The sequence below is a fragment of the Bombus vosnesenskii genome, unplaced genomic scaffold (genome assembly GCF_011952255.1).
Source record: "Bombus vosnesenskii isolate JDL3184/JDL3185 unplaced genomic scaffold, Bvos_JDL3184-5_v1.1 scf7180000013272, whole genome shotgun sequence".
In the NCBI taxonomy this organism is placed as follows: Eukaryota; Metazoa; Arthropoda; class Insecta; order Hymenoptera; family Apidae; genus Bombus; species Bombus vosnesenskii.
Genome location: NW_022882930.1, coordinates 3,382,011 through 3,408,603, shown reverse-complemented (window position 1 = coordinate 3,408,603; position 26,593 = coordinate 3,382,011). Strand labels below are relative to the sequence as shown.

General features: G+C 39.3%; 1 protein-coding gene across 1 annotated transcript in view; it reads left to right on the top strand.

Annotated features, from left to right (window-relative positions):
- The window catches only part of LOC117231425 (voltage-dependent T-type calcium channel subunit alpha-1G), a 108,515-nt gene extending 83,655 nt beyond the window's left edge, over positions 1-24,860 (top strand). Inside the window, 18 exon segments of the mRNA XM_033489861.1 lie at positions 5,616-5,771; positions 6,161-6,295; positions 8,197-8,487; positions 8,782-8,933; positions 9,056-9,202; positions 11,308-11,473; positions 11,994-12,340; positions 12,612-12,804; positions 12,882-13,031; positions 13,856-14,236; positions 14,783-14,975; positions 15,058-15,319; positions 15,404-15,534; positions 15,633-15,782; positions 15,941-16,233; positions 18,091-18,370; positions 18,916-19,175; positions 20,023-24,860. Coding sequence (XP_033345752.1) covers positions 5,616-5,771; positions 6,161-6,295; positions 8,197-8,487; positions 8,782-8,933; positions 9,056-9,202; positions 11,308-11,473; positions 11,994-12,340; positions 12,612-12,804; positions 12,882-13,031; positions 13,856-14,236; positions 14,783-14,975; positions 15,058-15,319; positions 15,404-15,534; positions 15,633-15,782; positions 15,941-16,233; positions 18,091-18,370; positions 18,916-19,175; positions 20,023-20,952 — 4,617 coding nt within the window. The 3' untranslated portion in view covers positions 20,953-24,860.
- Positions 24,861-26,593: the final 1,733 nt, after the last annotated feature.

Sequence of the window (26,593 nt, the reverse complement as noted above, 5' to 3'; positions counted from 1 at the left end):
CTGAATTGAAATTTAAAAATTATGTTTCGCGCATACGGTGTATCTTTGTCTCGGAGTACGACGCAGACGTACGGCGCGTTATTCGATACGATAAATTCGTATTTATAATAGCGAACTCGCATCAGAGTGCATCAGAGTGCATCAGAGTGCATCGTTAGACACGTACAGTTGTTGAATAACGATGAACCAACGAGGCGAAGTTTAGCGCGACGAGATAGTAGTTCTCGTCCGTATCGGATCTTCGAAGCAAACGACACGTATTCCAAACAAAAAACGAATATCAATGTCGATTTCCTTTTTACCGATTCTGTTCTGTACTGGATGTTTCAGAAGAATTGGACACGAGTTCGCGTACAAGTTTCATGCGCGACAGAACAAGAATACCGAAACGTATCTTTGCATATTTTTCTTGGCCATACTATTCGGGTTGGTTTGTTTGTCGATACGTACATCTCATTTATTTTTGTTGTCATTTATTATCATTTTATTTGGGACTCTATTTTCTTCTTGCTCGTATCGTGCATATAGTTTCAGAAGAGATGGTACTTTGTTGTCGTGTAACCGGTACAACGATCGTTTTAATTTACAATTCCCAACTGATTTATCCGGTCTATCGCAACAATCGAATTTACTGAATTTCAGTTCAATCACACGTCGACGTTGATATTCGTTTATGGATATACAGGGTGGTTGGTAACTGGTGGTACAAGCGGAAAGGGGGTGATTCTACGCGAAAAAAGAAGTCGAAAATGTAGAATAAACATTTTTTTTTTTTTTTAATTTTTCCACCGAGACAACGATCTACAGTGAGGTCCGGTATAACGTACCGCACGCGTACCGAGCGAACATTCAAAGTCGATTTTCTCGAAAACAAAGCCTCGAACGAAAAATGTTTATTCTATATTTTCGACTTCTTTTTACGCGTAGAATCATCCCCTTTCCGTTTGTACCACCAGTTACCAACCACCCTGTATGTGTGGGAACAAAAATTTGCTGTATATTAAGAAGCTCGAAGAATGCCCGAAAGTAGAGTTTGAGAACGAGTCGTTGCTTACGTATTTTGTCTAATAAAATTTCCACTATGTTTGTCCAAACCTCTTGTTCTCAAACGTACATACGTCGTTTGTAGCCAAAATTTCGTCCAATTCGTTCGATATATTCCATATCCGTCGGTAACGTCGATCGTAACGCGAAACACGGCATATGACGAGAATTTATTCACGCAAACGACAATTTTATTATCCACAGACATTAATCTAAAAATTTTCCTTTTACTATTCAGAATTCAATTAATGCAATTTTTCTTCCGCAATTTTTATTACTATCGCCGTACAGTTTTTCCTTACAGTTTATACACGCAGCTTGTGTAATATTCGCTTGGTAACAACGTATATATAATATATACAAGTTACATGACACACGTACGCCTGTTTGTTTTCTCTCGTCCGAATACAGGATACACGGCATTTGTACAAATGGACAGACACCGCCGATCTTGCAGAATGTGACTGTACAAGCTTCGAGTGACAGTTGTTTTTGCTGTTCACCCGATATACCTGCTTAAACGCCCCGCCCGCCAAGTGTCTTCGTTCTCCTAGAGTCAATTGTTATTTTTAATCGCGGCGATTCGTTCGATTCGACCGCGTCTCCTTTTATAAAACGTCTGTCATCGAATCGTATAATTCGTCGCTCGATATCCGTCGGTTCGATTCGCTTATTTATTTATTCGATTATTAATTGATCCTTGTTATTATCGTTGTTTGTGGAAATATTTGTTAAGAAGAATTTCATAAGTCGAATGTTTCCATCTCTTTTCTTCAAACGACACGAGAAAAGAATTTGAATTTGTCATTTGAGACAGATACGTTCGTCGACCTTCCAAACGGTTGACTGGATGACGATCTTACCATATTTTACGACTTTTGTTACGCTATGCAATGATATCTGAGGTGGACGGTGGTCGGTTGAAAATTAGCAAGAGAATTTTAAATATTCGATTTAAATGTGAAATAAAGGGAAATCGATATTAGTTCGGAAGATATTGTTAAAAGATTGAGACCTATTTAGGTTAATCGAAACCGATAACTGTACTCTGCCTGGGTTTTTACTCTTTCACGGTGCAATAAAGCGACCAAGAATGCAGAATGAATAATTTCAAAATGATCTCTCGCGCTTCTACCGTCGAAAAAGCGACGTATCTTTCAACCTTCCATAAGAAATCATTATTAATGAATGCGTTACGTACGCGACGTTTAATATACTCACAGTGCTATACCATCTTCGTTCTCTTTTTGTCTCTTTCGCGCTACATCACGAAAGGGTCAAACCATGCGAGAGGACCACGAACACCGTGAAAAGAATTTTTCAGCCACCTAAATACTTTGAAAGAAAACAGCCGTGTTGAACGCGACTCACCCTGTACGTAGTATAGTTTGTCTGAAACTATACGATACCCGTTTCAACCAGTTTCCACTAAAATCAACATTAACAAAGTCGTGGAAATAGTTTCCAGCGACGCTGTCCATTTCACGTGGAAACAGTTTAAAAGCTCGGTCATCGAACAAACAGCCGACGCAAATACTTAGCCTTAGCAGTCTCGACGAACTAGACAGCGCCAGCACCATAATCCGCAGTTTCCTTAAATACGTATTCAATCTTAGTTTCTATTCTAGCTCGGAGGTAATTTTCCTGGCGATGAACAATGCGCTAACTAACGCAGTGGCGAACGGCGGCCGCAATTCCGCCTGGAAATTACCGCTTAAAATATTCACGGCCATATTCGAACCGACATCCAAAGCGCCGCTTAAGGGATTACGTAACCCGGATACGTATTTTTACCATAGCTTTACATTCGAATCGCGCCGGCCGTTTTCTCCGTTGTACCTACAACCTGCCCCGCAGAAGAAGATCGATACTATACAAATTCAACGCCTGTTCGGCTTTTCGTGCTCTCACGGGTTTATATACGCTGACTCGACAAAGTATTTCCACGCTCGTCGTAAACAATTTTTATGCATATATCGCGCTTACTTTTTCAAATTTCATTAACCACGATGAGACAGGACTGTCGTGATCGTATTGAGAAGTAAGAAATTTGGAAGCAATTTCGAGGTGTCGTATGTGTAATATCTTGTAATTACATATTGTGTACACATACGTGTGCGTATTATATATTAGGATGCATTTGGATATATCGAATGTCGGGAACAAACTTGTAGTACGCGTTAATGAGGTCAGGTAGATAGTAAATGTTCGTACGAACTTATGTCCGAAAATGCTTTGTTAAAAAATTACAAGCGTTCGAGAAATTTCTGGGGAAGTTGTTCTTCGTTTGACGAAAACGCGATAGAAACGGAAGACCAGCTTTCGCAGTGTATTCAAAATACATTTGCTAATATCTCTGTATCGGCAGGAGTATTCGAAAGAATTCGTCACTCAGTTCGACGAGAGGAAGCCTGAATCCTCGCAGAAAGAAGAAATTTTCAACGTTTATTACAACTTCCACAACGCTTAATAAAAGCTTAAGAACGCATATAATTCCTCGATAAAGCATCTTCGGACACAAATTCGTACGAAGCTTCTATTTATCTGCCTGGTTTCGGCAACACGTAGTACGAATTTTGCCCCGATCTTCTTCGACACCCTGTACATACGTCGATACACCTAATACGGTTAATACGACACCAACGTATAATATACCACGACAGTCGTGTTCCGCCATACGTTTAACTAAAAATTTCCAAACGTTTTACACGATATACACTTGATACGTTCTACAAGAGCACAGACGTAAGAAACAACGAAAAAGCTCGGTCGAATCGAGTGGATGTAAAAAGTAGGTGGACAGATCGTTGGAAATCGAGCGAAAGGAAAATGGAAAACGAGATACCTGGCTTTACGAAAAATTCGTAGAAATGTGAAAGAAAGAAGAAACGAAGACGCTTCACGGTGTGTGTGGCAACCGGTATATCCCTTGTCCCCAATTTCTTTCTCGTTCGTCGTTCATCGCGGTGATACTTTAGGCCAGCGGATTGTCTCGGTTGCAGCATCCTAGGGATGTACCTGTTCGGGGGTAAGTTTTGCATGTGGGCGGACCGGAGTCGGCCCTGCACCTGTGCCGAGGTGGTCTCGCGGCACCCAATGTGTCGCTGTGATCGCAAACATTTCAACGACATCGTCTGGGCACTTGTCACGGTCTTTCAGGTACCACTGTTCCCCACTCTCTTACACCGAAAAAAAAAAGATAAAAAATAAAAAATACACTACTGTATATGCGCTAAGTATTTATATATGCACATGGTATTTCTATATCTACACCTATATCTATAATCTCTAATCTTTATCTATGCCTATAATCTATTACTATTTCCATCTCCATCTCTATGTCTATTGTTCTATCTATATATCTATATGTCTATGTTGATGTCTGTGTCCACCTATATCTCTATATCCAGATATCTATGATCTGCATCTGTACCTGTAACTCTGTATCTATATCTATATTTATCCATATCTATATCTATATACGTATATGTACGTGTCACATAATATTATGTACAGTTTTCTCTGGCTTTTTCGCTCCATCGCGTTTCCAGCTCATTTTCTTGATATCGCGCGATCGAAATATATGCATATACGGACATCCTTTACTTTTTGTCCTATCCCTATTCTCTTTCTTCCTTACTCTATTTCTCTCTCTCTCTCTTTCTCTCTCTCCATTCTTTCCGTTTCTCTTTTTTCTCTCCGTTCTTTCTCTTCCTCTATGCCCATCTTTGCTCTACACACGGCTTAATTAACAACGCGTTCGTAACAGATCAGCAACGCGTCGACGAGTTTCTCTCTCTTCGCCGCCGAGTTTCTTCTCTTCTTTTCTTTTCCTTTTTTTTTTTTTTGTTCTAACCGATACGTTTTTTCCTCTGGAATTTTTTCAATCTCGGTTACTTTCCCCTCGGATCGTCGGAGGCTCGTCAGTGATTTCTCGCGACTGCCGATAGAATTAAACGGAGAGTGAATAACGATTTGTTTGTCGCGGCGATTAACACGGTTCGTTGTCGGCCCGAGAGCAGTTAATCGATTACACGGATTACGTTACGCTGTCGCGTATCATCGTCTTACCCTTTTTGAATAAATAGCCGTACGTTGTTGTGATGCCATGTTGTAGAGACGCCGCGGCGAGAAAGATCAAAATAAAATCACCTTTGCCGAGAAGAACGCGGAGAGAAAGCAGAGAGAAATTCGCGATTAAGCGGCCGCAAGTAACTGACATCCCATAGAGTAAGAATATCGTCCGGATACTGATCGTACATTGCTATCTTTCATCTGTCTTCTCCTCTTTTTCTTTTCGTTCCCTTCAACTTATCACAATGTGTAGAACTAGCCGATAACGATGATTTTACATAAGCTAGTTCCTATTTCTAAGAATACACGAACGATTGTATTATTACTATTAAGAGCAATTAAATAGCAGATTCAACAAGACAGAATAACTTTCTAGCTTCGATACTTTTGTTTGTCGTGAACATAGAAACATTCTGTTTTGCCTATCGTTTGAAGCGTAACCACCGATTGCTTGTGTTGCGTATAAACAGGCATTTTCCATTTTCCTTTTTACATAGATCTTGACGCAGGAAGATTGGAACGTCGTGTTGTTCAATGGTATGCAGAAAACGTCTCATTGGGCGGCCCTCTACTTCGTCGCGTTGATGACATTCGGCAATTACGTCCTCTTCAATCTGCTCGTCGCCATTCTCGTCGAAGGATTCTCCTCCGAGGTACGTTTGTCGCTAATTTACGTTCATTTGCTGGACAATTCCGGCGCACACCAGAATTATTAACCACGTTATTAACCACATAGAGCGACTGAAATTTGATCGGGAATTTATCGTAAATCCAGCCTCCAATTAATTAAACGAGTTTCCTGTATCCGAATCAAGTGAAATTAAGAGTCTAAGGATTAAAACCGTGACATCGAATATCTAGCATTTTCCTGTCGTCTATCGTAACGTACAAATCGATTTGTACTTACAGGAAATTTTACAACTCGATTATACTCTATTGATCATCGATATAAACGTTATAGTTTGAGCCGGTTCGTTCGGTTCACTCGCTGTGTACGGCGAGTTACGAAATGTTATAAATATCGAAACATGAACTTTTCCAGAGAAATGAAAGAAGAGAGCGAGAACAGAGAGAGATGGCGAGACTCGCGGCGAAAGAAGCAGGGATGGGCAGTGACGATGGTTCCTCGAGAATATCGAGATCTCACTCGATCACTGATAGCGACACATACACGCAGGTAAGAAGATCAATGTCGATTAATCATCGATAGTAGCCGCGCGACCGCTAATCTCAGAATCCAACAGAATTTCCATCATTTAGCGAAAATGTTTCCACATAAAATCAAGAATAAGTCTCATAGGACGATAGGATCTGGAGAATCGTAAAATAATTGTAAGATCGTAGGATCCGGATGGGAGAAAGAATATCGATGAAAAAGAAAAATTAATCGAATTCTCGTAATTTCCATTCGTTTAAAAAAAAGTAAAAAAAAAAAGAGAAAAGAAACTTGCAAAAGAGACGTTGCAATTGTCTAAATTTCAACAATTGGATGGCGCCCTTGGACAGAAAATATCCCCTAAACGAGTAACGCGAACAAACAGATTCACTTTGGAATTGTTCTCTGTAAACATAGCGAGATCTCGTACGGATCGTCTTATATTCTCTGGGATACATTAATCATGCAAACAACAGCTGGTCCATAACTGAAAAAGCCAAAGATATTTGAAGTACAGTATGAGAACATACAGGTTCGTCACGAGGTTCTTGCATCTTTCTCCTCTTCAGGCTTTATCGATCATCTCGGGTTATGTATACGTACAGGTTTCCGAAATATTCTGTGCAAGAAGCAATTTGTTGGAAGAAGAGAGGGTAAAGAGCAATCTATCAAAGGAGCTTTATTTATTGATCAGTGGACAGCTCCTATCACCATTAATCAAATTAAAATATATAAAGCACGCGTCTGCTTAGAATCTTCTGGCAAAAAAATTGCTTGCGTCGCTAAGGAAGACATAAATCAAACAATACTTTAGTTTTATACAGGATAAAGTGTTTACTTTTCTTAGGAAATCGCTGAGTATAGAATTCCAGGTTCCTCGAACGCTGCATTTACTTTCGTAGTTTCGACACAATGAGAGTACAGGTATTTGGAAGAACAAATATTTTCAGATATAAAATAGGAGGAATTGGGACGATGTGAAAAATATTTCACTATTTCCATCATATTTTATATTCTAATCCTGAAACATTTTGCATAGCCATCCTCCTGATCTTTATCCTGATTTTACTCCGATTTTCAGTTTAGTTTCATTTTACTTTCTATTTTGATTCCGTGTTAACTTTCACTTTGACATCATTTTGGTTCCATTTTGCTTCTCCTGAATTTCCTAGAGGTTTGCTCCGTTTGCTTGTAATATCGTTCTTGACGCAAGTATACATTATAGAAAGCTGCAACGAATAATTCATCTTTCGTGATACACGAAAATGATACGCCCATCTTTACGAATTTATCATCTTGAAGTATCCTCGTACAAGCGACTATCTGATCTAAAAATGAACTTCGCTTGTTTATCCGAACTAACATTGACTATCTTCATTCGCCTGAGTGTCTGCATAACTCACGCTCTATCCGCTTGTCCATTTGTCTTTTGCTCTTATGCTCGAGCCAAGTGACGAATAATGGCTTACTTTCTATTCGAGCGCCATTTATCTCGATGTTTGTCGTGGATCAGTTTCACTAACATCTCTTACAACGCTACTTTTAATAGCATACGCTCCTTTCAATTTATTTTCTAATATGAAATCACTAGCTTCCAATCTCACGAATCAACGTCAAAGTGATTCTAAAACATTTACTTGTGCAAACGTTAAATACGTGTCTTTGGCGATTATTTCCGGTTTACACTCGTAGAAACAAATCATTCGAATTAATCAAATTTTTTCGAAATAAATCGCAGCAATCGTTTAACGGTGCCGATTATTCGTCAACCTGTGAGACACAACGATCTTCGTCTCGAAGATGGCCACGAAGATGTTGGATCGCATTTACTCGCGCATTTTTATGTACAGCACGTACATTTGTATGCGCGAGAAGAAAACTGAAAAACGATTTTATCTTAGCGTGTAAATATTTGAACGTAGGATCGAAAGAATTCGTGGCAGAGCGCCGAGGAGTTGCGCAAGTACAAAGACAACAACAGCAGGGAAAAGCAGAACACCGTGTGGAAGCATCAGATAGACGAGCCAAAGTGTAACATTCAAAAGGAGAATAAGATGATGGGCGCTGCTGGACAACCACCGATAATTACTCACACGGCAGCCACCCCTCAGGATTCACCCAACACCACGCTCGATGTCGGCTACAGAGATCTAAATTGTCGAGCTGTTTATCCTACAGCGGCATTGTCCATCGAATCCATCGATCGTTCAGGCGTACGTGTACTATCTTTCAAACATCTGCGTTGTTTAATACGATGCTCGTATCGTGGCAAAGTGTAACTAGGCTAAAAAGTAAATTAATAATTAGTACTCGTTTCCAAGTAATTGCCACTCGGTAAATATATAACAAATATATCTGATCTATTTGAAGAAATAAATAGCAATTGTAATGGAATATTGGAATTTTCTAGCTTAACATTTATTGTATAAATGTCTGAATATTCTTATAGCAGGCTGAAAATATTCATCGATTTCCAGTAACTTTCTACGAAAATATTATTTTTCCAGAGTCAGTGTAGTATTCCTTCCGGCCTGTTGAAGCTACCAGACGTTTCAAATAAAATATCAACGAAAAATCTTATTGCCGGACAGTTTCCTCGACGAATAAGCCTCGTCACTGCTGTTGTTAATCCAGCAACGAGAGAATCATCCAGTTCAAGGTACGCGCGTCCCACCCGTAATATCTCTTTTCCACCGAGTACAACTTGAAATAAATTATACGAAACGCGAAGATGAATATAATCTTTCGACTCGTAAGTTACGTGACTGCTCCTTGCTACAGTCCGCCAAGGATACAAAGAGGTTACTCGTGGAAATTATCACGGCCATCTCTACGGAGGAAACGTTGGTCGCAATCGGAGGACGAACCTCTTGGTAGAGCTACTGTACTAAATAACGGTCGAAGCACCCTACTCGGTTCCAATTCAACGTAAGTTGTGAATAAAATCAAGACGATATGCGTAATAAAAGGATATTTGGAAATAATATACACAGTGGTTACGAAGAGTATTTGTACATGTCGGATTAGGATTGGAAGTGTGCGCGTCTGAAGAATTTTCTCTCGAATTTGCCATGGTAGTCACGGTAAAGGTTTATCGATACGATCAGTTGCGATACACAGATTACGAATATTCGCGGCGATCGGGTGGTCTAGACGTTGATGACAACGAATTCAGGTTCGATAACGAATCCGCGGTCCACGGGATGACGAATGCCAACGTAATACACGATTCTGATAACTCTCTCGATAACTCAATCAGCAATTCGCTCAACGACTAACTAACTCGTAATCCAAATGAAACTGCCCTTATATAGTCCTTTTCCCACTCCTCGGGTCAATCTCTGTTTTTCAGCAGAGCTGCACAACTATTTCCTACTTCTTTTATTACACGTCCCTCCCGTGACCCTGGGTACGTTCGGTGACTCGTTATGTCACCTCGAGCCCAAACCCATCGTCATAAACCTTAAGTGCCCGCATAACTATTTCTTCGTTTATCGTTTAAATGTCGTCGTCGTAAACATCTGAATTACGGTATTAGGGATTAGGGTAAAGAAAGGTCCCGATGTCCTTTCATCTCCGACATACGTATTCTTATTTCTTTTTTTTTTTTTTTTTTTTTATTAGATTCTACGTTTCATTCTCATAGTATCGAACTTTTGTCATTTTCATTAAATGATAGAAAATACAGTCGGATTTAGTTAGCGTGTAAAGGTAATAACAACCGTGGTGGTGTAGAAATATCTTTTGCAGCCACTGTGGGTAATATTGAATTAATAAAGTAATACAGATAACAGTTGAATAATATAAAATAACGTTTAGGTATATTCCTTGGAGCGGGAGCTACAATTTGTTTGTTGACCCACCCTCTAGCTTAGGTTCTCATAATCCTTACGAGTTTTATAGATGAAATTTTCAGTGTGCATGTAACAGTCATAAATCTACAGAGCGTGCTTTTTAAATTTCCATCGCAGCCTCAGATGAAAGAGTTGTAAGAAGCGATCTTTGCTATCTTCTTCGAAATTCCGACCAACTGCGGTTCCTTAAAAAAAAAAAAAAATTTTCTTACGCGTCATCTAGTAAACGAATTCTTCCAACTTTTTCAATAAACTGAAGATCAATTTTTAAACAGTTACTCTGTTTTTAACTCTGTGTGTACCTTAGTACGCCACTGTGGAGCTTCGCTATCTTACTGTAACCTTCTAAAAAAAAAAAAAAAAAAGTCGTTGTTTCAATTTTTAATCAGTGTAAAGCCGTGTAATTTTTTGTGCGAGTATATCTTGGTCGTATAGCCCCCACAGGGCGCACTATTACCGCACAAACGTTCGCGTATACTCGTGCGATAGATTTGCATAGCGCACGAGTATGCAGTTACGTGTGCAACCGGTTTAAGGGAAGTAACATCAATCTTTGTCAAAGATGATTACGGTCATCCATAAATACTTCATATTGGTTAACGACTCGGTCATTGCGTAATACGTGGCATAACTGCTTCGCTGTAACTGAAAATTTGCTAAACCATTATTTTCTTCCTCATTTGCATATGGTTATCCGGCGAAAAGGCGATGAAAATTCAATCGCAAGATTTTAGTTGCGTAAAGCATAGCGAGTAGTAAAACTACATTGAATAATGAGAATTAAAATACCATCGTTAAGGCGTAATACAAAGATATCATTTACGTTGAAACTACGAGTGTACTATAGAAAGAAATGGTAAAAATCTATTCGTGGCAGTTCGTTCGCCAGTTAGGTTTTCAATAATTCATCATATCGCAACCAAGGTAAATTTATTCATGCACATAGTCAAACGTAATATCTACAAGTTAAATTACTAATTCTGTTTTCTTGTTCAATTATTTGCCGGAGAATGTTGTCGAAGCGAAATATGCAAGTAATGCAAATTGATGGTAACGTCGTATTCGAAACACCGATGTAACAGTAACGTAGTCCGCGATAAACGTTGTTCACAATAGATGATCATGTTTATGCTCCAGTTTCTCCTTTGCCGTGGTAATTTTCGCAAAATTACCTTTCAGTTTCAACGGCGGTTATTTACACGGTTCGATAAGAAACGACACGCAAAGCGACACACCGAATAATCGAACGACCGTCCTAACAAGCAATAATCGTAGTCTCAGCCCTAATAATTCCATCGCAAGCCGTAGCTCCTCTATACGGCGTTACACAGCAACGCCTAATCAGGTGAGTCTTGTCAAAAATTTCAAACTCGTTATGAAACGCAATATTTCTTTTTCGCGTATATTAAAAGTCTATCGATCAAATTCGAAGATGGTATCCCACTGGGGGTAGCCATCCACGTGTTACATTATTATACCACTAAGCTGTAATATTTTACCAAATGTCCTACTGGACAAATTGTAAAATGTAAATAAATAAATAAATAAAAAAAAATTAAAAGTCTAGATATAGAGAAAAACGCGCGTAGAAAAGACGCAAACGTATTTTCAAAATTAATCGTCGGTTGATTTTGAGATCGAATTGATTAAATTATTTCAAATTTTACATAGAAAATATGAAAATTTGTATCGAAATCGTAATAATACCGTAGGAATAAGAGTTACATTTTTACGAAGAAATTTACAAATATTAATCGTCAACACGACTTGGTTTTCCAAGTAAAAGATATTCTAGCAATCAATTACGAAAGATAAACTTTGGTAATTCGTGATAAAGTAATCACGGGGATTAATATGTTTTAAAGATGCGATGGATTAGCGATCTTTCGCGAAGGAACTCGTTGCGTGGAAACGAAAACATTCAGTCGCCGACGAGAAAAACCTTACCTCTAGACGAGGTGCCTATGCAATGCTCAACGGCACGTACAATCAATAATCTGTCAATGGAGACTGGTCCACTGCCCAGAATTAAACGACTTCCCGATCAAGATGATGACAATCCCCGTACAGACGAACAGACGCCTCCCTTGAATGGTCATGGTAGTGCAAGCAGCATCGAGAGAATTAAAAAAATATTCATGTTTTTTGAACCGAAAGGATGCCTTAAGGAACGTGATGATTACTCGCTTTACATTTTTCCACCGAATAACAGGTACGTTTGTGTGTGCGCGCTACGCTTTATGTGCGATATTTTCTTAAAAAGAAATCTATTTACTTGAAGTATTTCGAAACAAGAAAAATACGATCGAATCAGTTAATACATTTTTTAATATTCCTTTTTTTTTTTGAATGAAAATTCAATATCGTCGGATTGTTAAATATTCTTAAATATCGTCGATACAAATTTTTACTATGATTAAGCGTGTTCCTCGATTTGACAACGAACGATCGTTCCACAAATTGCAAACGTATTTACGTTTCAGATTTCGCGTTTTATGTCGGCAGTTAGTCGATCAAAGATGGTTCGATAACGTGGTTCTCTTTTTCATTGGTCTGAATTGTATCACACTGGCGATGGAACGGCCAAATATACCACCGGATAGCGGAGAGAGACTTTTTTTATCCACCGCGAATTACATTTTTACCGCGGTGTTTGCTGTTGAGATGTTTATCAAGGTAACAAAGAAGTTTTGATATCTCTGCGGAAAACAGAGAGAATATCTTCCACGAAAACGGATTACAATTTGTCGCAGGTTGTTGCATCTGGTATGCTGTACGGATCCGACGCTTATTTTACTTCAGGATGGAATATTATGGACGGAGTTCTTGTGATCATTTCCATAATCGACTTATCAATGTCCTTACTGTCGGCGAGTAGTCCAAGAATATTTGGAATACTGAGGGTACGTTTTTCTCTTTAACGTGATTCTAACGTAAATTCACTTTTACATTTGTTTCTTTTCTTTGTCTTCCTGTCTCCTTTTCATTATATATAAAATGCGAAGAAAACACGCCAAAGAGATTTGCGCAGATTATATTCAACGGTATAAAATAGAATAAATTTGTTTTTAATCGTCGTATTTCTCTAATTAAATCAAAGCACTGATTTTCATTTGTTCCATCGAATTCGAATACTCTATGTTTCACATTTTGATTTACGGTTCAACTTCACGAAATTTTCTACACAGATAGCATTTAATTTCGTTGGAATCTGCGTATACACAGGCACACAGTTTACATCGTCTTAAAATTGAGATATTTTTGTAAAACGAGTAAATAATTAACCCTTTAATACTTAGTGTCGTGCCTGTCGTGTCACGCCTTTACGCATATCAGAGTTGCTAATGACGTGACAGGGACGTCACTTGACGTAGCAGAGACGTCACTTGACGCCAGGATGCTAATAACAATCGATGAATAAGTATGTGGATAAATCGATGCCTAGCACATGTTACAATATACGTTATACATGAACATTACTCATTTTATACAATACATTGTATACAAATTACTCTAATATTTGAAACACTGAATCATCCAAAGCGATTAATAAAAAGCTAATCAAAAACAATCATCCTGAAAAATATCTTTTCAAACTATTCATAAACATTCGAATAAATGAAACGATATGAAATTGACACTGTTTTGGGACACATGATAATCGCGTTTCGCATAACTTTCTCACCTGTTATCAAATAACCCTAACCTATAATTCGTATCGTTGCAGGTTTTTAGACTTTTAAGGTCACTAAGACCATTACGGGTTATTAATCGAGCTCCTGGTTTGAAACTGGTTGTTCAGACATTGTTATCCTCTTTACGACCTATCGGCAACATCGTTTTGATATGCTGTACTTTTTTCGTAATCTTCGGTATCTTGGGCGTGCAGCTGTTCAAGGGTGCCTTTTATTACTGCGAGGGGCCTGATATTAAAAATGTACGCAATAAGACGGACTGCCTGGCCGACAAACGCAACGTTTGGTTAAACAGAAAATACAATTTCGACGATCTTGGAAAAGCGTTGATGTCATTGTTCGTATTATCATCGAGGGACGGATGGGTGAACATCATGTACACCGGACTCGACGCTGTAGGCGTCGATCAACAGGTAACGCGCTCGAGTGCGCCAATTTTATTTGCATATTATATTACCACTTCGCTTAATCTACATATACCCTAGGGTCATTTATTTTTTCCCCCAAAGTTCTTTCTTTTTAATACCAACATTGATTTTTAATTCGACCAGATTATCGATCGCAATACCATAATCCCAAGTAGGATCGCCTTTTAGATTTACTTTCTGGTGGAAGATCGTTTCATCGCCTTTAGAGGTTATCGTTCTTACCGTCGTGGAAACGATACTTCCAGTAAATAAAAATGACATTTGTAACGCGTAAATCGTCTCTGGTAACAGAATTTTTAACAGCTTTGGTGGTATGCGTTCTTTGGTTGGCAATACGAGCTTCAATTATGTCGGTGAAATTATTTAAAAAAATGTACGTATAAAATATACGTATTTCAGAAAGAGAGCGTGCAAATGAAAATTTTGAACCGTGGTCTTACTTTAACGATTATTGTGAAATTAGTAACTGGTTTATCCTGATTGTAATCCGATTAGGTATACCTGCAAAGTATCCCTTATCATCCGTTTCAGCCAATCGAGAATTATTCGGAATGGCGACTGCTCTACTTCATAGCTTTTATCCTGTTGGTTGGCTTCTTCGTCCTTAACATGTTCGTGGGCGTTGTGGTGGAAAATTTTCATAGATGTCGCGAGGAACAAGAGAAGGAGGAACGAGTGAGAAGAGCTGCCAAACGAGCCTTGCAAATGGAGAAGAAACGACGAAGTAAGAAAAGGAAGAGTGTGTTTTGCGTTTAACTGAACGAGATCGAAGAAACGAAATTAAAGGCAAACCATTCGATTCGCAGAAATGCACGAGCCACCCTACTACACGAACTACTCAAAATCGAGGCTATTCGTTCACAACGTTGTGACTTCTAAATATTTCGACCTAGCAATTGCTGCGGTGATCGGCCTGAATGTTGTTACCATGGCGATGGAATTTTACATGATGCCAAAAGCTCTGACTTACGCTCTAAAGATATTCAATTATTTCTTCACCGCGGTCTTCATCCTCGAATCTTTTATGAAACTCGTTGCCTTAGGTCTACATCTTTACCTTAAAGACAAGTATGTCGTACTTTCGTCAAAAAAGAAAAAAAAATATATTTTTTCGCACAATATCAAATATTCAAACTGACTATTTCACCCTAGATGGAATCAATTAGACGTAGGAATCGTGATATTATCGGTGGTTGGTATAGTTCTTGAAGAAGTTGAGTCGAAGATCATTCCGATCAATCCTACGATAATTCGGGTAATGAGAGTTTTACGAATCGCTAGAGGTAAGTTACAAAAAAAAAAAAAAAAAAAAAGAAAGAAAAGAAAAGAAAACAAGAGGACAACGAAGGGGATCGGCTAACGATTGGAACGATTTTTGTAGTTTTGAAGTTGCTGAAAATGGCAAAAGGAATACGCGCCCTTTTAGATACGGTAATGCAGGCGTTACCGCAAGTTGGAAATCTAGGATTACTATTTTTTCTGCTCTTTTTCATCTTCGCAGCTCTTGGTGTAGAACTATTTGGCCGATTAGGTAAGCGCTAAATTATCACAGAGAATTTTTCAAACAACGATTTTCTTTAAAACCAACTCTCTGTCCCCTGCTGTCCACGTTGTATATTTTATGTTATAGTACCGTTTGCTACCAGTTCCTGTAGGAATTTAGTCCACGATATATGTTAATTATTGCAGAATGTAACGACGACATGCCTTGCCAGGGTCTCGGGGAGCATGCTCATTTCAGTAATTTTGGTATGGCGTTTCTAACGCTTTTTCGCGTAGCCACCGGCGACAATTGGAACGGTATCATGAAGGACACCCTGAGGGACGACTGCGACGAAGCAGCGGACTGCGTGAAGAATTGTTGCGTGAGCACCATTATAGCCCCGATATTTTTTGTAATTTTCGTGCTGATGGCACAATTCGTTCTTGTCAACGTCGTCGTCGCCGTGCTCATGAAACACCTCGAAGAAAGTCACAAACAGGTGAGAATTAATCGATTAAACTCTTAATCGATTTTCTATTTCCATGAATGAAATGTCTAATTCTTTGTACCTAAATTATACGAATTAGTATGTCGGAGACGAGTCAGGAACAGGGTTGTGGGCGTTTGATAGACCTCCCTTGGAGTTGGCCAGCGTTGTGTTGTAACGAAGATACGGCCTGATACTACGAGTATGAACACTACCGATTCGACAATCAACAGCGGCGATTAGGCACTCGCGACACTAGTGATAATGGTCTTAGGTTCGATAACGAATCCACGGTCAACGGGAGGATAGATATACTTGCTCTAACTCAAACGTGTACTACTCGCTCATCGTAAGGCGCTACTCCCTTCGCCGATCAGATCTCGAGAAAGAATGAATTTTCGTCCCAATGACGCTACCGAGGCCAACTATGGTGGGGTGTCTAAGTACGCGAGATCCTCGGATCGACGTCGCTGTCGATTGGTCGATTTGAGACAAAAGCTGCCTGTCCGTTTGCACAAATCTTAATTGCCGAAAAACCCAGGTTTTATAGCGGGTCCTCGGGCTAATTAGACTTGTACTGTGTACGTGCCTCAACATCGGGTATTCATTGTCCGAAGGAACAGTTGGCATGTTTTACTGTCGGGTACCTCTATGGGCATTTCCTTTAATGAGGTTCATAACATCGCTCCGCACCTTTGTTAGACGGAGCGCCCGTCCCGTTGATCGCGGCTACGTTCGACGGCTGATGGTCGCCTTGAGCCCAAGTTTATTATCACAGATAATAGCAAACAAGTACAATTGGGCAGAATGGCGGCAAATTGTTTAATTACAACTTTAATTACGATTTTACGGATTTTCCCAAAGTTCCAGGGGAAGGCCCCGGTGTCCTTTCGTCTCCGACAAGTATAATTAATAATTATAGTGCGTTGAATGTGTTCTGTAACGCGACCCACTCTTCGTACACTCGTCCATTTGTTCATCCATAATAATCTATATCATAATAATAATAATAATAATAATAATATCAATAATATCATAATAATCTATATCATAATCATAATAATATATCTGTTTTCAGTTGTATTTCCCTATCTACGCTGTCCTTAACATTCGCTCGGACCATTAACAAACTCCAAGGAGCCATTAATCCTGTGTCAAAAACGAATTTTTACTATTTTATTTATTTTATTCCATATGCCATCCATAAAGCTTATTGTTTCTGCCTAGTCCCATAGTTTTACGATGCGCTTTTTAACTCAAAGCGCTTCTTGGGTTTATTAACCTAACGGTTAAATCTTGCAACACAATCTCTAACATTCCCCTATGCTTCGCTCGAGGGTACGTTCCGTACCTTCCAGTAACCGTTAGTGGGGACGGTCAGTTCACACTTTGCATACTTGCTTCTATATCAATTACCAATTAGCTGGAAATTGCAATTGACGAATTCGCTTGACCCATGTTCTACCTGGAGTTTTCATTTTTACCACGCGCATCGTCCATACTTCAGTCGTACTCAGTCAGAGACACAGTGAAACGGCATCGCTTCGCTCACGTTTAACTTTCATCCGTGCACCGAGTGTTCCAAGTTATTCTTTGTGAAATATAAAGTTACATTTAAACTTTAAAACCTTGTGTCGGATTCTATCTAAATATCTACATTATCTTAATCGAGACAGTGAATTCGACCGATTCGTGGCTAATCGGGACAAGATTTTCGTTGAAAAGTTACACCGCAAACGCGTCTTTCCCTGAACACGGTTAAACAGATTGTGAAATAGAACGATTCGGTGTTGAAAATGTATGTCTATCGCGTTAAAATGTAATAAAATTGAAAGAGAATCGACTTAAAATCTAAAATTTATTTCTCAGATGGAAGACGAGCTTGACATGGAAACTCAGCTGGAGAGGGAATTGGCCGCGGAGCAGGAAGAGCTGTTGGAGGTAGAGGAAGAAGAGGAAGACGAGGAAACGGTGAAACGAGGAAGAGGAGACGATGGTGGCATCGAGGAGGACGACGACTTTAGAGAACGCGAGTCTATTTTAGTGACGAACGAGAAGATTCTTATTAAGAGAAGACCTGGTCTTGCCAAAGTTCGTTCCTTGCCTGCGAATTTTATTTACAATCCACCACGGGAGGAAGACGAAGGCGGTACGTGTACAGTAAAATATTCGACAACCGAATGTAAATTATGGATAGATGTGGCAAAGCCAGCTCAATCGATGAATCGCGTAACGAATCTTTCAATTTTCCATTTTGCATTAGGCAAAACGATATTTCAAACTTGCGTACGATTCGTGGTAATCTATTTTATTCACCGGTCGTTATTAAATCTAATTCGTTCTTTGATTATTAAAATATTATTTGATTGCCATCTGTAGCGTTACATCTCGATATTAGATACTAAATTCTAATATTTTAGGAAATTTTATATCGATCTGTTTAAAGCACTGGCAATGTATTTTTGTAATTTTGGGTATCGTTTTTCAACGATGAAAACTTGTATGCGTTTTTAAAATACTTTTCCATATATACTTTTCATAAGAAATTTCCTTATTACGAAATAAGACGTAATAGGCTAAAAGTATTTTATGCTTTTACGTTTATCAGGAAATTTTAAGGTGCACGATAATATGTGATTTTTTTTTTTTTTTAACGAATAATCTAAAAGATATCGCAATTTCTACGTTTTATAGACGGAACGATTTTCGCCACGTTGTCGCGGCGCAATTCGTATCATCGTTCCAGTTCAAGACCGTCCATGTTCAAATCGAAGCGTCGACAAACGTTTCACTCGGGGCATAACCAGAAGAGATCCTTACTGCCGATGCATTTTGAAGTCGCCGAAGTTTTCGAGAAGCCACTGAGCAATCTAAGCGTGCCTCGAATTATTCCTCAATGCAATTACATTGCAGTAAGCCGAGAACCCACCCACGCGCAGTGTCTAAGGTTACAGGTAAAATTATTTTTATTTTCTCTACGAACGACAAATTCTAAGCATGATTAGTTTTCATCGGGATTATAATTTTATTTCCCTTAGGTAGGCAATTTTGTTAACAGTTACAAGTAAGTTTTCAGTTTGCAGATAAATCGATAAAGTAAAAAGAAAATAGCACGTGATGACCCGTTTGTTGTTCTATGCTTTTGCGTTCCGAGCACGTACGAGAAGCTTCCCAGAAGCCAAACTGATCAACTCTATTTTTTACCAATTTCTCATCTTTCTTACATAAGTAGACGATCAAAGTTTCATTTTTAGAAAACAAATTACGTACTCGCGCGAGTCTGTTCATTACACAAACAATACAGATGACATAAACAATAGAAAATTCCGAGATGAATGTGAAAAGACAGCCTTTGCAACGTCATCCCTTTTGCTTCTCGATCGATGGAGTTGATCAATGCGACTTCTCGATAGCCTGCGTAATACTATTTCAACCGTATAGTACACGCATAGTAATGTGTTTATCGTTCTATACAAATTTTCAATTACCGTGCACATCAAGGCGTCAAATACAAACTCATTTGCCACGCTAATTATTTTATCGTTAAACACAGTTTCTATCGTTTCATTTAATACTTTACTTTTTACTTTTAAACTCCTTTCAGTGTCCTCGCAAACTCCTCACAAAAAAAAGGAAAAAAAGATAAGAAAGAAAAGAAAAATCATCATTCACCTCCACAAAGAATCCTACATCTCAAAGAGAATTTCAAAAACTCTCTCTGGCACATTTCCTTCGCTATTCACGAAGCGATTAACCATCGTGATTTCTCACCAATTAATATATGCTAATTTACGTTGGCAGGCGACCAGCAGCAACGGACAAGAGAACAAGTGTTTGTTGAGCGTGATCAAACCTCCAACGAGTTCTTCCCCGGTGTCACCGGCCGGCTCGGTAACCACGCTAGCCTGTCCTAAACTAAGCAGCGAACGTTATCTTTTGCCAACGGCCACTATTTACCCGTCCAAGGCAACGTTGAGTCGCAGGCCATCGAGCGACACGCAGTCACAGTCGGACACGAACGTGAGCGTCGGTACCGCAAGCAACGCCCCATCCAGAACGCCGAGCGTGTCGAACGATTACACGGAAAACGGTGCATCGAAGGGTAGCAACAAATTGGACGATTCCAAGAAAACGAAAAACGAGCGACGGGTATCTGCTCCGCCGACGGACGATCTTGACGTGCAGTCGATAATTAACGAAAGGAGACCGTCCAAGCTCAAGTGCGGAAATTCCCTGGGAATGGCGGCCGGTGTCGGTGACCAATACCCTCCGTCGATTCGTACGGGCAGCTACGTATACGTCACCGAGCAACGATCGGAGGAGGTGTCGCCGATATCGATCGGTAACATGAGCGACAGCATGATGGCAAGCACGAGCGTGAGCACGAGCGGAAGCGCGAGTGCAAGCGCGAGTGCAAGCACGAGTGCAAGCGCGAGTGCAAGCGGAACCGGAAGCGGTGGCGCTAGTGGAAACGGTAGCAGGAACGGAATCGCCGTGGTAAATATACCGGAAGCGGTTTGCACGACCATTGGCTCGGACGTTCGCATATACGTGGACGATACCGACTCGACGAGCAGCAACAGCCATCACACGAGGAAATCCAGCGAGGAGACGCCGGACGGGTCGACGTCCGTTTCGTCCGTCACCGCGATCCACGATGGAACCGACGTAACGGAAGAAACGAAGGGGAGGTCCGAGAGATTCGATAGAGCACCCTCGGATCGTTCTTAAAGTTCAAGATCGAATGGTCTTCGCGCGATCTACACTCCTATCTGAAATTTAGAGAAACGGATTCTAAAAAGAAAAAAGGAAAAAATACAAAAAAAAAAAAGAGGAAACAAAAAGCAAAAGTAATCGGTTCTACCGAGAAACAGTATAGATTTCTATGCAACTGCTAGCCGACCATGGTATCCACGGCAAAGTACCATGGAGGGTTCTGCGAGGGTTCAATGTTTGGGCTCTAAGAAAGACTGTAGTGCATGACAATATAGTCGTTATATTCTAGTAACTTTGCCGCCGTGAACTTGCCAAAGATAGGGAGCAGGAGGTTTAGAGAAGATCGGGAACATCGGAAGGGTGAATGGATGGCGTTTTCTGGGCAGGGAAACGGATTCGCTGTTGGTCGAGCGTGTAACCGAAAGCGAAGATCAATGGGAATCGAAGGTACGGGAGAACGTGTTCGATCACGGATAGAACAATTGTGTGTTTTCAGCGCGCAAAATGAAATAGTTCGAAGGGATGACGTGAATGAGAGATCGCGTGTGCGCGTTAGCGAACGGCTGAACGCGCGTGCAAACGACAAGCGAGGGCAACCAAAGAAAAAAAAAAAAAAAAAAAAAATCAGAAGAAATGAAAAAAAAAAAAAAGAAATGAAAAACCTATGACAATCTATTATTGCCAGCGGAACTGATCTTACGTTCCGTTAAAAAATACACCGTGGAAGTCGATCCGTAGGAATTGGTAGGATGAAGAACGATGTAGTTCTGCGTCAATAATTAGAGAATTTACGTAGTCGTTAGGTAAAAAAAAAAAAAAAAAGGAAAAAAACAAATTTGTCGAGTCTACGCGACAATTGCAATTAATCGGACCACACTTTCTCGCCTTTCCTTTTTCTCCAGCTCGTCGAATAAATAACGCGTGTCGTTCGCAGGAATGTTTCGAGAGCCGCGGCGGATCGTGGGTAGCTCTCGACGGAGAAACAGAAAGGTGCCAAACCGAAGGTACGGAAAACACAATGAGGGAAAATGAAGAAGAGCACGAACGCGAATGGTCATTACCGAAGTGCCAGAAAATCTAGATAAAAAAAAAAAAAAAATACAGTTTCGGACTATAAAAGAAATTAGGAAAACAGAATAAAAAGTAGCGTAGTCTTATCGCGGGACGGAGATTTTAGCTGCGGAGAGACAGGAAGAACAAACGGAACAAAAGAATCTCGTGTATTAACAATAGACGTTAAGAGCTTCGTAATTAAATATTCTCAGAACCAAGGTGGTGCGTGGTCGAAACGGGGGAAGAATGGGGAGGCCGAATAAATATTGTTACGATTGGCTAAAGTAATAAACAGCCAGTTCATAGTTTAGTCGATTATACTGGTATTTTTGTCACCTCTTTCACGCTAACTCTATATAACGAAACAAAAGAAGCAAACTGGACGATTAGCTCGGAGCTCGAGGTAAATACGATTAGGAACTTAAGACTAACTCCGACGTTGTGATAATCTTTAATACAAATTGAAACTCGTACAATCTATAATCTCTATGTCAATTGGTATTAACTTGGACGGGTTCGCGTGGAAAGCTATGACGACACCAGCTGCCGTGTACTTCCGAATAAATCCTGCGGCGACTGACGATGAGTCAAGTATTCTCTTCGTTTCCTTCTCTTCGTTTCTTTCTCGCGTTCTAGAACGTTCTTCTCGTTAACATCTGTGATATACTTTAATCGTAGTGTATTTCCTATATAAAAAAAATAGAGAGAGAGAGAGAGAGAGAGTGTGAGAGAGAGAGAACAAAAGAGCGCTACAAGAGTAAATGGAGGGAGCGAATACAGCAGGACGACAAGCAGAGAGCGAGGAACAAAGATAAAGCAACAATTAAAGAAACAAGAAAATACGAAACGATGGTGGTGCGACTTTTTGATAAAAATAAAATGAAAGGAACGTAAAACGGGGACGAGCGCGGAACTATGGTTTGAAGTGAGGAATAAAAGAAAAAATAAAAAAACAAATATAATAAACGCAAATATATAAATACGATAGAAGAAACTCTACTGTACATACATACACTTACGAATATTCTATACTATACACTCGGTGTGGTTTATTTTGATACTACCGCGTGCGGTAATATTTAACGATTGTCGGGGATAAATTCAACAAATTAGAAACGATGAAAAAATAGCAAAAGAAAAAAAAATTAAGAAGAAGAAAAAGAAGGAGTAATTAAATAAAAGTAAAAGAAGAGTGCAAGTATAAAGTAAAAAAATTCTATGCCTTCTAACGTTGACGGACGTTGACGAACCTTCGTGCGGTGGTGGTGCCCGCGCTTCGAACGATCAAAGGCAATTGGTGATTTCTCTTCGTTGACTCGAAGTTTCATAGGTTGCTAAAACGTTAACGAGCGCTGTGCGCCACGTTGCTTTTTAAAAGAAAAAAAGAAAAAAAAAAAAGGAATATGAAAAAAGAAAAAAACGATAGTCACGCGACTGAACCGAACGATCGATCGATCGATCGAACGAAAGAACCAACCTTCGGTTCCAACATGATCGATTATCAGCTGCCTCGCGTGTTACTTCGATCGTTCGATAATCATAGGCGTAACGAACTATTACCAACGCTATAAATAATAATAGTCTCTTCGTGTAACTCGTTGAACCTGTTAAATCGAGACAGCTGTTAATTAATAATCGCTGCGGGGGTGATCAATTCGTTTCAATTACCTGTTAATCGTTAATCGTCCGACGAGAGTGACAATCGTTAGCGAAACGTACGATGGCGGATAGATTTCGGCCGACTCTTTCCTCATCGATCGATCTATCGTACGATCCCAGTAGTAAACGAAACTACGTAGTGGTATGGACTGTTCATAGTCGAAACTTACTCCGTTTAAAAGGTCTAATGCAAATCTTGTACGCGCAATCACGCCTATTCTACTCTTACGATTTACGTAAAAACGAGGCATCTCCGCTCTAATGTTCTGGTTGTTGCGATTATCCATTCGAAATTGTTACGTTAAACGAGCGAAGAAATTTCTGACGAATTTATGGGACAGGGAGGGATCGATGCGATTCGTCAATCGATAACGAAGAAACGAAGGAAAGGAGAAAGAACGTGTCACGGAAATGTAGAGTCAAGCTGTTCGTCGAGGTGAAACTATTCGTAATGGTAGCGTATTGGACTTCCTTGGACCTTTTAATCAGAACTCCTAGATTATAATGTATCCGTATAATATACATATATATATACATATATAAATGCGTGTGTATATATATATACACGATACACGTACATGATTAACGTATAACGCGCGTCTCTCTGGCACCACGACCGAGTTTCGATAGCTCGATAGCGTTAGACGACTGACCTCCGAATTATAGTTTACTCTAGCCACGGGATGAATCGTGCGACAGCGCGCGAGAATTCGCCGTTCAGTTGCACGTGTATTTGTTTAGCGAAACAGACAGTAAAAAGCAAGCGAAGAGTTTAGAAGATGTAAAAGAGAACTAAAAAGATGAGTGAAAGAGAGGAGAAAAGGCGAATCTACTTACGTATGTGCGCAACATGGCGATGGAACAATTTCTATCCGCGAGAGAATCCGACGAAAACGAAAGAGAAGAAGAAGAAAGGGAAGCAGAAGGAAAGTGGAAAATAAAAAGTGGGAGAAATGGAAGAAAAATATAAACGAATAAAATTAACAAAATGAAAAGTATATACATATATGCGTACATACATACGTGAACACATATACGTATATATACATATAGTTACGTGAATAATAAGTACAAGAGATGAAATCGTGCACGCGCACGTACATCAGAGTTATTAAACGTGTTATTCAGTGTACTTGTTGCCGCGTGCCTCTCGAGTCTGTTCTTCGCCCCTGAACGAGGCAGTGCGTAATCGTCTATTTAAGAAAAAAAAAGGAATAAATGAAAAGTAACAAAAAAGAAATAAAAGAGAGAAAAAATTACAAAAAAAAAAAAAGAGAAGAAAGAAACAGATATAAAGAAGTGAAAGAAGAACAATAATAGAGGAGGAAGGATAAGAAAGAAACGCGATGAAAGCCAGGGAGAATAAGGAAGAAGACGGTTGAGGGAAAAAGAGAAAATGTAAAATAAAGAAAAAAGAAAAACAAAAAGAAATAAAACGAAGAATGGCTAGCCGCCCTCAAATGTATCGTGCTATTTTAATTACAACAGTAACGTACCAGGCATGGTCCATACGACCGCCGAGAAGCGTCCTTTTTGTCTGCCTGATGCGTACATGTGCGTATACGTGAATTTTTTTCGGGGAGAAGTCTAGCCACGTGAATGTTCGATCGAATTTCGAAAGAAAAAAGGGAAAAATTAGGAAAGGGAAGAGAGAGAAAATGAGAGTATGGGAGAGAGGTGGAGAGAAAGGTTGAATGCGTGAGTGCGAATGTGCGAGAGAATGGAGGAACACGACGATAGAAGCGTAGAACAAGACTAAATATGTACAAATGTAATAAATTGAATGACGATTACGTTGAATTGACTTCATGACTTTTTATTTATTACTTTCCCTTCCATTTTGTTTTTAATTTAGTGAACGCTTTGGATTTCTAGAGCTTAATTTTGCGTAATGGAGAAGAAAGATATATACAGGGTGTTCGACTACGTATACAGGTATAAGGAAATTCAAGTGCCTGCACGCGAGCAAACCTCCTTGCACGAACGAAAGAAGGTCAGCCTAAACAACGGAGCGCAATGATTCTCACACCGAAAGACACACATGGGTGATAGTTTACCTCGTAAAAGTCGTAAAGCTTGACCAATGCGCAAGAAGGTCATGATATTTGGAGATGTAAACAACCCTCGCGACATTTTGCAAAAAAAAAAAAATGGTAGATTGAACATTAAACCTGCTTACTCATAGAAATTCATAAGAAGTTTGGATGGAGTTATTTAATTTTAAAATACTCCATTCTTATTCATATTTTATGACTATACCGTATATCATACATACATTGATACGAACGCCTAGTTAGGATCGCAACCAATTAGCTCATATTACTTGCCATATAATTAATAATTATACCAGTTATACAGGTAATTAGTTTACTGTATAGTGATACAATTAGTAATTATATATCAAAGAATACTGATTGCCCGGGATTGAAAAATATTATTTAGTTGAAAATTGTGAGATATTTTTCGATAGCAAACAAATGCTCATGAATAACGTGAATGCAATGCAATCGTTTGCAAGAATTATACTGTTCGCAATTCGAATATATACTGTGAATTTTCGTTATTAGAATACGAAATATACATTCCACTAATACACTATAGTCGCGTGTTATAAATATTGGAAAATATTTGCAAGAATTCAAAAGTTCGCCACTAAATATACTTAAAAATTACTGCACAAACGCGCGCGAAACCTTGTTTCGAGGTATTTGAATTCAACTGTTACTAAGTTGCAAATTTATGACGTTATAACTCAATTAGAAACAATAAGATAATACGTTAAAAATTCATTTGAAATAAGACAATAATTTCAAACATCGGGATCTTTCAAAAGAATCAATGGACTTACGCGACGCACTCCTATGCACAAAATAACCACAAGATTCAGTGAAGAAGAAGAATAGATTTTTATATCTCGTTCCAAGTCAGATAAGTATCATTGTAC